Genomic DNA, 17,535 nt, shown 5'->3' on the forward strand with positions numbered 1-17,535 from the left:
GCTTAAACTCTCAATCTGGGAAGTTTTTGCAGCACACCCACTCCTCCGCATGTGCACACTTACCTACAGCAATATCAAGACTTCTCTCCGTGTACTTACCACAAATTTGTCCATCACTAAACAATATGGCGTTGGCACTGTCATGGGCAAAGATGGATGAAAAGACAGAGGTTTGGCCTCATGCAGTGCTTCCAAACTTTTCATTTGGTTTCACTTTCTCATATTGCAAGTGTGCTATGATAGCACAAATGGTTACAAATGGTAAGATTTTTTTTTTTTTCTAATGGAGGTTTCCCACTTGTCTAAGAGAACCCTGTGCTGTTCCATGATTTCTGCTGAGCCAAGGGCTCTGGCAGTTAAGTGCTGTCAGATCTTGTTGCAGTTTAACCCTCTTGCCGTGTGCTTTGGCAATGTTTTTGTTGCCGTAATAGTCTGCAGAACAGAACACATGGACATGCCTTGGGTCATAGTCCAGATATTCTCTAAGTCAGCATAAGTTAGTATTGCCATGGAGAGATGCAGTCTCTCGCTCTGAAAAGGGGAAGGGCAGGGAAAGGTTATTTTTAATTCAGATTGCTGCTTTGATCTGGCTTACTGTAAGCCCAGAAAACATGTCAACCATTTCAGGTCTTACTTAAGCATATTAGCTTAAACTACTGAATAAAGTCGTTTTTGCATTGAGATACGAGACTGTGAAGAAGAGTAGCTGAAATATAGACATGCCTTGTGCTCTTCAAGTGTGCTGTGGGCTTTAATTACATCCAAAGCAAAAGCGTTAAACATGTGAGGGAGGCACAGCTGCTTTCTCTCTGACCATGACTCAGAGCTTGAGACACTCACTTCCATACAGGGACCAAATCTGGCAGAGGGTTAGATGGAGAATATAGCCAAGAAAAATCAAAGTACCACTGTATTGTGGTAGTTCCCCAAATAATTTCTGCTATGGCCAATTTCCTTCCTCACTGAAATAGTACATTTTTGTACTACCTATCAGTTTAAGGTATCTGGATTACAAGCTGCCATGGTAAAGTCTGCCATTAGAGGTTCACAAAACAAAAGTACACATTGCTGTCATTGATTTTATTTTATTGTAGCTTAAACTATTTCATCTTCATGTTTGCAGCATCTGGTTTCTCATGAGTCACTTCAGAGCATTACGGAAAACTTCAGCACAGCACGACTGTTCATTTGCGTGAGTGATACCAGTGATCTTCAGAGTGTGTTAACTTTGGGTAAACGTCGTTATCCCTTTTGACTAAATGGTTAGGCAGTTTTCAGAGTCTTTTGCCACGCTTCAAATAAGAGATACTGAAAATGGAACTTTCTATTTCTACAGTGTTATCCTGTTCATTTACATAATTGGTATATTAAGTACTCTTTTAGTGAAAATAAGAAGCATCAAATAACTAGAATATTCTATTCAGTCATAGAACTGTTTTTCCATCACACAGTCCCCAATTCTTGTTTTCTTTTCAGCTTTCCTTTCTGGATCCCAGTGTCTCTGATTCTTTCATCTCAGCTTTGCTTGTTTTGGTCACAAATATAGAGAAATGACATTTGCTAGGTTGGAAGGATACCCTTACAAACCAGGTGGGTCAATCCCTGTTCCAGGATTGCACGAATCTTATTTAGGACAGACATTCCCTTTGTTTCAGCTACCAGTTCTGTAAACTGCAGCTGTTTGACCTTTACTGCACATGAAAATAACTAGCAGCATGCTACCTACCTTCCAAAAGCTACCTTCTGCAAACTACCTTCCAAAACAGTTTATCTCCATCCCCAGTAGCATCACCGCATGGCAGAAAACAATGGATGGAACTGAAAGGACTTGCATTTCACATCCAGAAGACTTGTATTTGTTCATAGGATATCAAAACTGACATTCGGAAGATTTTGTATGTTTAATCATAATGCAAAATAAAAAAATAATGAGAAAAAGCTTAATATTTTTTTTCTCCTGGGACTACTGGGAGTCAAGATAATTTCCACAATAAATGGATTTGCTGGCATCATTCCAAGAAAGCAAAAAGTCGGAAAGGAAGCAGATTCAAGTATGTGTCCTGTCTCCACCACAGCAAGCCTTATTGAATTATATTTCACTCAAATGCAATTTAATAATGATAATAAATTACACTGGCCTTCGACTTGATGTTATAGGACTAAGTAGTGCAACATACTACTTAGTCTTTTGAAACAGCATTCACAAAGAAAGAACTGAAATGCGTTTATCTCCAGAGAGTAATCTAGATATTTAGGCACATTTAATTTTTGAAAAATCCAGTGCAACTTGAGTCACTTAGGCTATAGCTATACTCAGAAATAAGCTAGGTCCATTACCTGACCCTTTGGCCAACCGACTTGTATGATTAAACTTTCTTATCCTATAGAGAGGGTGGCTGCGTCCAACAGGGTTAGTCCCTGAATCATGCCTGGGCACTAGCTAGAAGAGAGCCAAGCGGCCCAGGCTGAAAGTGGGCTGGGAATGATGGTGGCAGCGCTAGCGGTTTGACGGAGGTGGTGATCAGATAGCTGTCGTTGGGCACATACCCTGCTTCTGCCATCTGTGTCAAACAGCAGTGGCAGGCCCTGCACTTCTTTTTTATTCCCTCTTGGACTGAAATGTACTCCTTTCAAGAGTAACTTAAATGATTTCCGAATTTTAAAGTTTCTGATAAATCAGTTACATTTACCTATTGGTAAGTTGTTAAATAAAATTATTTATTCAGATACAAATATTAATTTTTATCGTTTATAAATTTTTCATGTTCAGTTTGCTGAATCTTTGAGCAATACAAACTGACAAAATAGGGGCTTACCTTTCTCTAAGTAGAAACAGAATTTAAATGGGAAAAAACTCCTTGCAAAGATGCCTGATAAAACCCAGAGGAGAAACATGCACATATGTCAAAGGTCTGTTGAAGGTTAAGTGAAGGCTTTTCTAATTTTCATTTTATCCTATTCAGGATAGTGATAGAAAACTAGAATTATTCTTATGAAGCCCATCTACACACATTTTGTAGCCAATGCATGTTTTTATACCATCAAAACTGTCAATATTCAAGTTTTATAACAGGTTTATTGGTGCTCTGTCAGGCCCCAGTTCTGAGCTCTCCTGTTCGTCCAAGCAGTGAACTAAGACAGTATAAGCCCCATTTTATTTCTGTGCATTAGGTCCCTCCATCCTGATAAACAAGCTAAAAAGTCAGCTAATGCAGCTGACATCTTGAATTATGTAATTTCTCATAACACATGCCAGAAATGCTATTCAGCCCTGCTATACATGCAGGAAAGCTGTTCAAAACGTTGGCTTCTGGCTCAGGAGCATCATCAGCGGTATCAAGGGTACTCGGCATGCAATGAGGATTACTGAGCTGTGCTGGAGGAGGAAGGCAGGCTCCATAACCATCATCCCTTGCTACATCCTTCATAGAAATCTGTCAGACATAAAAGGTATCCACAGTGACAGGAAGGCAAAGACCTACTGGGAAGAGATGGCTTGTGGTGAAAACCCAGGTTTAGGATCAGCACTGTGAGACAAGAAATTTTCTGTCTGCTTTAGGACTGCTGAAATTTGCAGATTTTTGCAAGAAAGACCTACGAGAACCAGAATAATTATCACATTTCTGCCTGAAGTTCACTGGAAAAAAAGGTATATGTTTGGCTGGCAGATTCAAGGTGTTGCCCCTCAGTTTAAGGGAAAACTGAGGACTTAAAAGATATCTGTCGGCAGCAGCCTGGCTGCTCAATTATTCCTAGTGCAGTGTTTGCGACAAATTCTCAACAGAGCCCCTAATAATATTTCACAGTATTACAAAAACCTTCCTCCTTTTCCGACTACAGTTAGTGGTAACTATGCCATTAAATCCTTTGGGACCATGAACAGGCACAGCTGTCAACCCCAGTATACTGAATTAGCATCACACCTGTGTTCTAATCAGTTTTTTTTGAGTGATGTATTTGCAATACATGGAAAACTGTCAGAAGACACAATATTTGCTATTGACCTGCTAATAATCACGTCTTCAGGATTTAACAGATCAGAAATATTTTTTTTTCTTGAAACATTCTTTTTTTGAATAGGTATCTCTAGGTGCTGTCTGGATCTGTTCATAAGCTCTGGGGGTCTAGGGCAGGCACTGAGACCTGCCACTCACTGGAAAATTTGTGCTGTTACATTCACTTGTGGGAAGCCCAACCATAGCTGAAAACAAAGAACAGAACAGAACATATTTTATTTAATTTGGTCTAAGTATTTGGAAAGTTAGAACTGTCTCTGAGAAAAGATTTTAGTTTGTGGTACTAAAATGTATATGACATACCCTCCAAAACAGGATGGCTGCATCCAAACTGCCTTCTGGGAATGATTCCTGGCCTACACCAATGCACAAATCATGACCAGGCAGTGGCTGGGACAGTGCTAATAGACCCAGGTGGCAAGTGTGCTGAGGATCATTCCAATACCTTCTCAGTGTACATGGTTGTGTGTCTGTACTCAGGTCTATGTTCTGGAAAATTTACCAGCCAGTCAATGTGTGGAAGTCTGAGAAAGTCAACAGTGTCCTCTTTCCCTGTTGCTTTCAGAAGGGTCACTCTTAACAAGCCACAGATGTTAGCTTACTCTCCCTTAGCACATCTTGTTCCACAAGGATAATTGCCCTTTTGCAGGACCCATAGCTTTCAAAGCCATTTACAAGAAAATCCAAGACTGAAGAATTCACAACATATATCTCCACCACGGCTGAGAAGTTATGGGCTGCTCATCCTCAAAGACCTCTAATCCGACTGACACGTACTCACAAACTGAAAATTAACCATCTTTTTTGTTTCCTGGGGACTTTCACAAATTCAGACTGAACCAGTCGATGTAGCCAGCATGCCACAAACCCAAAATTCAACCTAGACACAATGACTGAGGATATCAGAAATTCAAATGTTGCTTCCAACCACTGTCATTAAGAGCTCATCTTTTCATCTTTGGAAATCAGCCAGGTGCAGGTCTGTCAGCAATACTTACGTTATAGGCCATGTTTTCATCATTGGAACTAATATTCTAGCAAATCCTTCAGATTCACATTCACAATTTGGCTCAGTTGCCTAAACATAGATTTCTGGCACCTTTTCAAATGCCATCAGGTATCTTGCCTGGATTTTGGTTGCCAAAAAGAGAGAGACCTGCCAGTCTTATTTCATGGTATCTCAGAAATCTTATAGCAGCTCCTGGTACAGATGCATCTGAATTGCGCCTACAGAGACGTGCGAGTAAGCTATATGAAACAATATAGTTGTAAACTGTTCTCTTCAGTAATAGTGAAAGCTGATGGTTTTCTTCCAGATTACAAACTAAATAATTCAATTTAATTAAGTGGGTAGGATTTTTGCCTAAGGTTTTTGGTTAGTTTTATTTTATTTTATGAAAAGGTGAGTCACTATTGTGTACTATATATGGTATTACCTACAGAACAATGAACAACCTTTGATCAAGGTTTTACTCTTAATTTCTTCATTTTATGTATTTCTCCCAGGCAAAAAGATCAATTTTCTAAGCCATGAGAAACACCCAGTAACATTAATAGAAGCTGTAGATTTGAAATTAAGCTACTACTTTGGAACTGTCTTCAGAAGTATACTTAATGGTTTAGGTATAAAACGACATATTGAAAGGATAAAAAGGAGAGAAAAATAAAGATCTACTGGAAAACATAGACCTACATATTTTCTTATAGTTTTAAAATTTGCTTTAGTTATATAATAGGCCATATTGTAGGTAGAATGAATGAAAAAAAACCAAACCAGTCAAACAAATTTCTCTACAATGTGTTTAAATTAGTATGATACAGTATAGCTGATACATAATTTTTCAGATAAAAAAACGCTTAAGATGACAAATAGATGATACAATTATATATTTGTTATTATACCTAGCATAGAATAGTGTATTTTCTGTTTCAGAGAAAGCAATGAAATAACAAATATGATTTATAATATAAAATAATCCTTCTAGAGAAGAAATATTCAGAATTTTAAACTTTTGATCAAAATATGGATATATTTCCTTCAGTAAACATAACTTTTTCTGAAGTAGCAGGTTTGTTACATGGATGGAGGAAGACGGAGGAAGTTTTTAATCTAGTAATCACAAGAAACTGTAGCTAATTTAAAACGAAAACACAAAAGTTAGCTTTTAACTACAGCATCATATCTTCTCATAACTACCGACCACGACCAGTAAGACACAAAGAAAAATTACTCAAGTCACGGCAACTTCCAGAAAGGTGTATTACATGGTAGTGTGAAACTTACTTTTGATGATCTCCCAGTGGTCTTTGCCCAATGGATTTTAATAATGACTCTGGTCGAACCGTTAATTTTGGTGATGTCTTGGGGCTAGTATCAGAGTCTCCACTTTCTTCATCTCCCATGGCCTTAATATAGCTCCCACTTCTCATTCTTCTGCAGGGGATCTCTTCGTCTTTCCCACCAGCTGGGTATCCTCCCCATTCATCCTGAGGTACCTAATGGAGAACATAAAACACACATGCAAAATGTGCAATATTGTTTTCAAATATTTAAATACTTCCTTCAATTTTTCATTTTACAAAGACAAACATGATTTTTTTTATTCTTCAGAAACAGATCACGCAGAAAGATATTTCCAAGGTCCCCAAATTATTTGACAATTTAATTCCAACTTCAAGATGGGAAATTTTCAGTTTATAAATGCTGGAACTTAAAGAACAATCAACTCATGGTTTGTGAGCTGAGCTGCAATATCTGTTTGTAGACATGTTCTAAATTGCAGGAAGTAGCTTCGCTTAACCTCTTAGAAGTTTGCATACAGATTTTCAGCTGATAAACATAAATGGACAGGATTCTGATAGGGCAAATGTCTGTGAAAAAAAAAGTGAAAGTGGCAATTTGACTTTTTTCTTATTTAGAAACTGCAAAATAGTTTACAGAGGCTGTAAAATATCACAAACATAGCCAGTTAATTATTAATACATTTGTTTCAGGCTGCTTTCATGCAGTTGACGTGGTTTTTCAAATAGCAAGATTGACATTCAGGTAACCCACAGCTGGTTGGAGGGATCTGTGTCCACACCACGAACCGGCAGAGAATTGGGCAGGAGTAGATTTTCCAATCCAGAGTGAAATCAGCCTTGTTTTAAGACTTATGGGTAAACTCAGCAAGCCTCTCTCTGCCAGTATTGCTGATTCTTTGCTTTTTATTTAATCTTCCAAGGTGCTGAGTCCTCTGGTCCTAATCCAGAAACACACTTAAGCATTTACTTAACTTAAAGGATATAGGCAACTCTCTGAAATCCATTAAAATGACTCACGATTAAAAAGAAGGATGTGACAGAGTACATCAGTGGACCAGGGCTGATGCACTTGGCAGCATCAAATCCTTTATCAACATAATGACATCATATATATTAAACAGTATAATGGCATTATTTACCTATATACTATAAATCTGAACTTCCAGTTAAACATATATCAATGAGTTTCTGCAAAGCAGGATGTCTAATAAAGACTTTCAAATCAAACATATTTAAGACCTTCTACAGAGAGAGTTCACTGTGGAGCTGAAGCAAATGCTCCCATTGGTTTCAGCAGTCTTGGAGATTGGATTTAAATAACTAACATGATATGCCTGTCATCTTCACTGCCCTTTCAAGGTACATGAATTAGCCACACACCAGGTGAATAGACCTGGTGCTTTGAGTCTCAAAAAGGGATTAAGGGTGAAATGAAGTTTTAAAAGATAGCGATATTAAATTAAAGAAACAACCTCAGGAGAGGAAAAAGCGAGACTGCAGAGGAAGTCAGGTAAAGAGGAGATGAAACAGATCATGCAGATCGGAAAAATGTTAGAGACAAATATCAGAGAAAAAAATTATGAGCTATATAAATAACCATCAATGAAATATGGGTTAGATCATGCAAAGAAACAAACTTTTCATATTATTCAGCTTTGGATGATGATTGGAAAGGGAGCATGAAAAATATTCCCAAACTTGAAACCTGTAAATAGTATTCTATTTACATTTTATTCTGTAAATAGTATTCTATTTACATCATCCTCATTTCTTTTCTAAGATCTAAGATTTTCTGAGTATGTATGAGATTAATGTTGGAGGAAGGATTTTTGAGATTCTAGAAGACCTAAAAGGTATTCGCATGTAGTGATAGTTGTAATAGCCAGAATCCTAAAATATACAAAATAAATATATTTTCTTAAGCTTTTTTTATCTACAGCTGACAATAATATTAACTGTAAATACATGAATTAGAGAGCTATATTAAGAAAAATTAATTGATATCATACAAACATACTTTCAATTTTAAATCTTCTTTATTACTTGTATGTCAGCATAGCTAAAAACAAAATCCAAATGCTGAAAAATCCTTTATTGTTATCTACACTTGGCCCACTGCAAGCTATATTATTCAATTTTCTGTACTAAAGTGGAATTACTATATTCGGTCTTAATATTCTTTTTTAAAAAACTCTTAACTTTTTCATAGAATAATTATTTTCACTTGAAATTTCTTTCCTTCATTCTAACTTGAAAATAATATTAAATAGAAAGCTTAAAAAGACATTGATCAATAACCTTTTACTTACTCAAATACAAAAATGATTAGTTTCTCAGCTTTCCTTTGTCTGAAATTCCATATTCGAATGACTAGATAAGGACTGGATTTAAATGAGTAAATACAGGTTTATTTGTTGATTGAAGTTGAAATCTTACTTTAAAAGACAGGAATGACTGATTTTTTTACATTAAAGTATCTAAAGATTTAAGTTTCTTTACTGTGGTAAGGAGCTTCATGAGGACAAATCTTACAGTTACTTCTCATACTTTTGTTGATTACATCTATTTTGCTTTCTGAATTCATAAGTTAAATTAATTCATGTGAAAGCTAAAAACTGAAGAAGCCCTGCTCCATTTGTGCTTGTGACATACTCACGGCACACACAGACGCACCAAGAATCCCTTTCTAATCAGAGTAACTTGTTGAGTCTCACAGAAGGCTTTGTGATTGAAAAAATTTTCTTCACAATTAAAATCTGTGTATTTTTTTTCCCTTGAGCCATTCAAAGGAGCAAAGTACAATGAACACAGGGAAAATGCTTCTGGAGCCTGGCAAGCAAGTTTGACAACGTGTTCTCTCAGAAGGTTTCATGCCAAGCCTAGGAAAGCAGCTGGAGTCCTTCTGCTGTCTTCAAAAGTCAACAAAAGGGCCCTTGACATTGTTTTTCCTCATGGACTGAGAAGAGAAGCAAAATTTGAGACCCAGTTTGGCGGGATTCATCATTTACTTTAGCTGATAGTTTAAATACTTGGAAAAATCTTTCCAAATCCAGGCCATCTCAAACCCCAACAAAGCTTTAAAGAAAAGCAGAAGTATTACACTAGTGCAGGAAAGATTTTCATTTTGAAATATTCACAAAAACATTTCACAGCATGTGTATGAGGGTCATTAAATTAACATTAAATGCATATTTTCCAAAACATGAAAAGGGCTTTGCAGCTTGCAGAAATGCTTTCTTACAACAGTTACCAGCCCCTGAAATTCCCATCTGCAAGGCTTGCAGCTGCTAATTGGGAATAATTACCCTAATTATCTACTTGCATATACTGATGAGTGCTGATATTTATAATGTCTAAAAAGGCTTTCCTCCTGTTCTAGAAGTTAACATGAATCCTTGTATATGCATTTTCTATCCACAGAGGAGCTAGACTGCATATTACCATATGAATTTCCTTTTGTAAGAACAACGAGCTGACAAGGTCTGGATCTTTTCATTTAGTTTTGTAACCGGCTGCTGATTTGGTTGTAACTACTACAGAAAATAATGAGTTTCTTTCATAAATTTCATGCGCTGTTGCTGTGAGGAGCACGACCAGGTTCAGGAAATTTGGGATCTTTTAATTGTTATGCTACTGATTCAGTGTGAACTCTAATTCAGTGTGGTTCTCACATTGGCCACCTAGGGCCAATTTTATTAAAGCACCTGGTACCTAAAACTTCCTACATTTTATCGAGCTGATCCTGACAGTGAACTCCAGAACCTTTGGTAGGGCCCTAAATTCCCCATAAAGGTATTTAGGAGAGTTAGCTCCTTCAGAGTAGCATCCAAAAGGAATCAAAACGTCCCTTTAGTTAGCAACCAAAATGCAAAGCATGAAGAAAAATCTCAAATGCTTCTCCTTTCTTTGGTTTATTCTATCTCATTACAGGCAGCAGAAAGGCCCTTCTTCATTTGGTTACCCGGGACATAGAGAAGGCTGAGGTACTCAATGAATTTTTTGCCTCAGTCTTCAATGGTAAAGCCTCTTGTCTTACCACCCAAGCTGTGGAAAGAACTAGCAGGGACTGTGAGGATGAACCACCGCCCACTGTACTTGAAGACCAGGTTCGAGAACATCTGAGGAACTTGAAGGTGCACAAGTCCATGGGACCTGATGAGATCCATCCGCGGGTCCTGAAGGAACTGGCGGATGAAGTTGCCAAGCCACTGGCTATTGTATTCGAGAAGTCGTGGCGGTCTGGTGAGGTCCCCGATGACTGGAAGAGAGGGAACATAACCCCCATTTTTAAAAAGGGGAACAAGGAGGACCCGGGCAACTACAGACCGGTCAGCCTCACCTCTGTGCCTGGCAAGGTCATGGAGCAGATTCTCCTGGGAACCATGCTAAGGCACCTGGAGAGCAAGGAGGTGGTGGGTGACAGCCAACATGGCTTCACCAAAGGCAGATCGTGCCTGACCAACTTGGTGGCCTTTTATGATGGGGTGACAGCATCGGTGGACAAGGGTCGACCAATGGATGTCATCTACCTGGACTTGTGCAAAGCTTTTGACACTGTCCCGCACGACATTCTTCTCTCTAAATTAGAGAGGCATGGGTTTGATGGATGGACCACTCGGTGGATAAGGAATTGGCTCAATGGCCGCACTCAGAGAGTAGTGGTCAACGGCTCAATGTCCAAGTGGAGACCGGTCACAAGTGGCGTCCCTCAGGGGTCCGTGTTGGGCCCGGCCCTCTTCAACATCTTTGTCGGCGATGTGGACAGTGGCATGGAGTGCACCCTCAGCAAGTTCGCCGATGACACCAAGCTGTGTGGTGCCGTCGACACGCTGGAAGGGAGGGATGCCATCCAGAGGGACCTTGACAGGCTGGAGAGGTGGGCCCGTACCAACCTCATGAAGTTTAACCAGGCCAAATGCAAGGTCCTACATCTGGGTCGTGGCAATCCCAGGCATAAATACAGACTGGGTGGTGATTGGATCGAGAGCAGCCCTGAGGAGAAGGACTTGGGAGTACTGGTGGACGAGAAGCTCAATATGAGCCGGCAATGTGCTCTTGCGGCCCAGAAGGCCAACCGCGTCCTGGGCTGCATCAAGAGGAGCGTGGCCAGCAGGTCGAGGGAGGTGATTCTCCCCCTCTACTCTGCCCTCGTGAGACCTCACTTGGAGTACTGCGTCCAGTTCTGGAGTCCCCAACATAAGAAGGACATGGACCAGTTGGAGAGGGTCCAGAGGAGGGCCACGAAGATGATAAGAGGGCTGGAGCACCTTTCCTATGAGGACAGGCTGAAAGAGTTGGGGCTGTTCAGCCTGGAGAAGAGGAGGCTCCGGGGTGACCTTATAGCGGTCTTCCAGTACCTCAAGGGGGCCTACAGGAAAGATGGGGAGAGGCTGTTCAGGAGGGCCAGTTATGATAGGACAAGGGGTAATGGTTTTAAAATAGAGGGAGGTAGGTTCAGGTTGGATATTAGGAAAAAATTTTTTACTATGAGAGTGGTAGAACACTGGAACAGGTTGCCCAGAGAGGTGGTGGATGCTCCATCCCTGGAGACGTTCAAGGCCAGGTTGGACAAGGCCCTGAGCAACCTGATCTAGTAGGAGATATCCCTGTTCCTTGCAGGGGGGTTGGACTAGATGACCTTTGAAGGTCCCTTCCAGCCCTAACTATTCTATGATTCTATGATTCTATGATTCTATGATTTCCCATTCACAGCCTAAAACTATCTTCTGAAGAACAAATTGAGATTTATCTTTTTTTTTCAAAGAACTGAGCAGCCTTATTCTTTCCTTCCATGATGAAATGGCTGTGGAAGTGGGAGATGTTACTGCTCACCTTCTAATCAATAACAGTTGGGAGTGCTCGGGAAGGAAAAGACTTAGGGCTGACAAATAAACTGGCATGCTCTCCTCCTCTTTTTGTAACTCATGGCATTTCAATGAAACACTCACAGGTTGCCTGGGATGGGCTGAGTACAAGAGAAGGACTTCATGTACAAAAAAGAGTGTGTTGCAGCCTCGTGATCCAGGCACTTACCTGGAGCGAGGGAGCTCAGTTATAGACCCTGGGCCAAACACCCACATGAATTTTATGTTAAAGGATGTCAGATAAAACTTGGTGGAGCATGTTAACAAAGAAAGAAATGTCTTTACTCCAAACTGCCTTACAGCCTGCTGCTCAGAATGCAGTTTGGGGAATTGAGAAGATGGGAATTTGACCTTGTGTAGGCTAAGAAAGAAACTGAACTCACATCTTCACAGTGGGTATTCTAGAAACTTTGTTACTACGAAAACGGGTTTCCTTGTTTTAGAAGGAAAGTCACTATCCATGTGTTTTGTTAGAAATCTCTTGGGTGTCTTGATTGTGTTCAGATTAGACCTGTCAGAAGAAAAGGATTTCAGATCCCTGACTGGACTTTGGCACTAAGTCTGTGCCCTGTTTCTCAGATTGCAGACTCTATGAGTAAGCAACAGCATGTTGTCAGGGAAAAGAGAGATGAATTCATCAAACCTCTGGAACACATCAGGAATTATGGAATTGCTGATGTTGGAAGGGACTCTGGAGGCCTCTAGTCCAGCCTCCTGCACAAAGCATGGTCAGGTACAGCAGGTTGCCCAGAACTGTGTCCAGCTGGATTTTGAATGTTTCCAAAGATGGAGACTCCACAACCTTTCTAGGCAACTTGTTCCAATGTTTGACCACACTCAGGGGGAAAAAGTTTTTCCTTATATCCAATCAGAGATAGGTAATCTAGGCTCCCATTCAGGAACTAGTGCTAGCAGTGTGAATACCCAACCTTGTATCTGAGAAATACTGATGTCAAAATTGGAAGAACTAATGAAATATTAATTCTTCTGGATTCTGACCACTGTTAATTCACGTTTTTTTTTTTTATTTCAGTTTAGGATTTAGCTAAAGAAGTCAAGCCAGCAACAGCCATTGGTATTTCAAAACAGATCTGCTCCTCTTGTTCCATCTACTTCTACAGTATTTGCTCCCAGCTCCCAAAATTTTAAAAGTGTTCCACCACTAAGCTGCTGATCTGCTTAAAATCTGGCATATCACTTTACTATCTAAAATGAAACATTTCTAAATATATGGCTTCAGCTGGGGGAGCTGACTATCACTTCATATTTCTCATTCTCAAAGGTTAAAATGAGGATTACCCACCTCATAGGAGTCCTGTGAAATTTAATTAGCATGCAGATGTAAAATGCACTGAAATATTCATTATGACCTAAATCTTATTTTAGTAATATAAATTTCACATTTTACTAGAAGCAGAAGCTGTCTGTGCATGAAATTAGACTGTAGATGATATGAAGAAGGATAAGATATGAAACACTATGAAATAGATATGTCATTTTTGTGATTTTATGCTTTCTCAGCCTGGTCAAGAAGATGACTGCCCCCAAAAAAGGAGGACACAATCTGAAATATAGGTAAGAGATTTTCTCTTAAATCATGCCTTCTTCAGATTCTAAATCATGCTTTCTCAGAAAAAACAGCCTTTGTGCACATCTGCAAGTAGATGAAAGTAGAAGACAATCTTGCAAGGCAGACAGAAATGCTTTTAGCATGGTAGAAAGTTTCCTTGGTATTATAATGGGAGATGCGATCTGAACCTCCTGTCTTTTAAAAAATTTCGCTGAAGAAGGAACACTGACCAATTACTAGAATTTTCTTCTGAAGTTAATGACACTAAAGGCATTCCCCTATTTAGTGGCTGTGGACTCTAGCCCCTTTTGGACTCCCTTTTTGCAGGAGGGAAGAGCGCAGCATCTGAAAATAAAACTTTGTTTCCTCAGTAGCTAACCTTGTGTCTACAACTCAACAACATTCTTAGTGCACATTTTTAACAATTTTTTTATGTGAGTTTTTTTAATGTACTGATTAATTGTTCAAAGAATACGAATTATACAACGAAGCCATTCAAAAATCTCTGCAAAATATGTCAGGGACTTGTCCTCACCACTAACAATGCCAGTCTTCATAATTAGCTTTAATTTTCACATGCCGCACCCTACTCCCTGAACTCCTTGATAGCTCAGAAGCACAAAGACTTCTTGCAGCATTCCCTGAAAGTGCATTGAAACTGTCCATCAAGGCAGGAGCTAATCCAAGAAAGCAAAAGGCATCTTTGTCTTGCCAGTCATTCTCTCCAGGCATTTCTATGAACAGCCATAGTGTCATATCATAGAATTGTTTGGGTTGGAAGGAACCTCAAAGATCCTCTAGTCCAACCTCTCTGCAATAAGTAGAGATACCTTCAACTAGATCAGGTTGCTCAGAGCCCTGTCCAACCTGAACTTGAATGTTTCCAGGGATGGGGCATCTACAATCTCTCTGGGCAACCTGTGCCATTGTTTCACCACCCTCACTGTACAAAACTTCTTCCTCGTACTTAGTCTGACTCTACTCACTTTCAGTTTAAAACCATCACTTCCTATCCTATTGCAACACACTGTACTAAAAAGTTTGTCTCCCTCTTTCTTATAAGCCTACTTTAAATATTGAAAGGCCACAATAAGGTCACCCCGGAGCCTTCTCTTCTCCAGGCTGAACAATGTTCTTTTCATTTAAATAATACTTTATAGCTCTTGTCTCAGCAGTGATGAACTAAAAAAAATAAGAACCAGCACTATGTTTCTTAACTGGTTCTCCAGAAATGATGAGAATTGTAATCCAAGGATGGTTAAATGCTGTAAATAGTGTTGTGAGGACTCTGTGGCTTTGCTTATGCTGTTTGGACGAATGTGAGCCAAACGCCCACCTCATGACCCACTGTGCTCATACTGCTGGCAAAGACCCTTGCACTTCAGCCACCTGCACATCCTCCGCTATGTTGCTGAGTCCCTCTGTGACCGTCTGGACTCTGTGCTGTTTTGACACGGTGGAGTGAGGTGCAGTCAGATGACAGTGGTGGACTTGGCCACACTATAGGTCATTTTGGCCTGCTAAGCTTGGAGCTCACTAAGATCTTGTGCCAGAACTTTGATCTGAGATGAGCTTGGACCGAAGGGAGGGCTTGGCCTGTACTTAAATGAGAAGCTAGATATATATAGCCTCTCAACCTATGATGCAAAAACTGTAGGAATTCGACCAAGAAACCTGGGTTCCAGTTGGCTGCATATTTCCTTTGGTAAGTGGCCCAGGATGATGCTTTGTTGTCAGCTTTAAGCCGCTTTAAAACTATACTACCATCAACTTAAGTGGGGCAGGTTTTCCTTAAGCAGTCTTCAGCTCTTCAAGCAACGCGAGTAACGGTGAGTGCTGCCTGGAAAATTACCCTAACAACAACAATAAAGATAAGTAAAGATAAGTTTTCAGCTGAACTAGTGAGTTGCTCCAACTCTCTGTGCTGCTGCACATTCATGGGCACTGTGAGCGAGAGAGAAGGATGACAATAGGATGGCGATTACCTTGGGACTGTGCGCACAGTAGTAAACGAAGACCCATCGTTGTGCCTGGAGGTCAGCTGGTCTGCAGCACTCCTCGCCCATGCCATCGAACAATCTTTGCCTCCAAACCGGTGTGACCACCAGGAACAGTCCCTGGCCTGTGCTAAGTCCTGAACTGTACCCAGGAACTGTTTAGGGCAGCACTGGCTGGCTTGGATAAAAAAAATGCCCAAGACAGTCTGAGCCACGTAACAGTATGGAAGATCAGGATGCAGTGCCAAGGAACCTCTCCTGACACTGTGCAGTTTGATAGCGTAGATGGAGCATAAGGTAGTGATTATTTTAATAATGGAGTAGACCACAGAAGCATCAAAGATCAAAACTTGGAACTTCTCATGCTTGCCACAAAATGCAGCATTTCTGCCAATTAATTTGCCATAGTCATGCACCCAGAGTTTATTTTTCTCTCTCTTGGCCTTTTTGGGCTAGCTTATAACTGCATTTTCCTTTACATCTTTCTTTATCAATTGAATTAATTTAATTGCAATGCAAATTCTGCTAAAACCAAGCATCAAAAGGCTAAAGACCTAAACTAGATTGCATCTTGTCACTCACTACAGGTGAAAGGGAGCCAGGAATATACCCGCCAGCTGGGCTGCATGACTGACAGGGCAGCAGACAAGGCTCAGGGGACCACGATATCAGCCACTGAAGCTAACGACAAGTTTTCCTGGCAGATATTTTTGGGAGAGGTAGAGTGAATTGCCTGAATCACATTTGCAGGGTGGATGGAGCCCAGCTATCCGCACAGCACAGTGAAGAAAAACAGCCTGGTTTTTTGACTGATGAAGTTGCGGGAGACAAGACTCCCTGAGCGCAAGGCAGGCACCCCTGCCTCTGTGGGATCACCTGCATCCCTGGGGCCTTGCTGGATCATGCCCAACAGGCAGCTGGGGTGCAGCTGGGGTGCCGTGCGGCACAGCGCAGGCGCCGCGGTGCCTCACTGTTCTGTCCTTTTCTAGCCATTTTTGGAAATGGGAAAATAAACATCAGCCCCTTCAGCCCAGACTCTGAATGTTGCATGACATATCAGCCAAAATCACATGTAGGCCCCTTTGCAAATATCCTTTAACATTGCAGACACTAAGGGAAATTCAGAGTTGTCACCTTATCATTACCTGTGTGAGTAGGGCGAGACCCCCACAGACCATTCATAGTCACAGAAGTATAGACTGAGGGACAAAAATGCCCTTAAAGGAAGAAAATGAGAGATGCTCTGAACACGCTTACAATGCGCAGCACCTCCAAAACCAGCGACTGCAGATGTAGCAATGGTGTGTAGTGATAAGACAAGAGGCAATGGCTTTAAACTGAAAGAGCGTAGATTTAGATTGGATATAAGGAAGAAAGTTTTCACAATGAGGGTAGTGAGGCACTGGAACAGGTTGCCCAGAGGAGCTGTGGATGCCCCATATCCGGAGGTGTTCAAGGCCAGGTTGGATGAGGCTTTGAGCAATCTGATCTTGTGGAAGGTGTCCCTGTCCATGGCAGGGGGATTGGAACTAGATGATCTTTACGGTCCCTTCCAACGCAAACCGTTCTGATTCCATAATTCTATGACTCCAACGTTGCAGAGCTAGACAAAGAAGAACAATCTAAAAGGCAGCACACCCAGGGCTAACTCAAAAGAAGGCCTGTAGTAAACAGTGTCTTATTTAACCTAAGCAAGAAATGGTATCACTCTTTTTGCTATTTGTTATAGGGCTCCTACTGAAAAAAACAGTGCATGTATTTAAAACATAAAAAATTTTAAAGGC

General features: G+C 40.5%; 1 protein-coding gene across 4 annotated transcripts in view; it reads right to left on the reverse strand.

Annotated features, from left to right (window-relative positions):
- Positions 1-17,535, reverse strand: part of DLGAP2 (DLG associated protein 2) — a 388,943-nt gene that overhangs the window by 61,814 nt on the left and 309,594 nt on the right. For all 4 annotated transcript variants that reach the window (XM_086608344.1, XM_086608343.1, XM_086608342.1 and 1 more), the window contains one exon: positions 6,301-6,512. In XM_086608344.1, the coding sequence (XP_086464470.1) occupies positions 6,301-6,512 (212 nt within the window). The remainder of the gene's footprint in view (positions 1-6,300; positions 6,513-17,535) is intronic.

This window comes from Tauraco erythrolophus, chromosome 2 (assembly GCF_009769465.1).
Source record: "Tauraco erythrolophus isolate bTauEry1 chromosome 2, bTauEry1.pri, whole genome shotgun sequence".
Lineage (NCBI taxonomy): Eukaryota > Metazoa > Chordata > Aves > Musophagiformes > Musophagidae > Tauraco > Tauraco erythrolophus.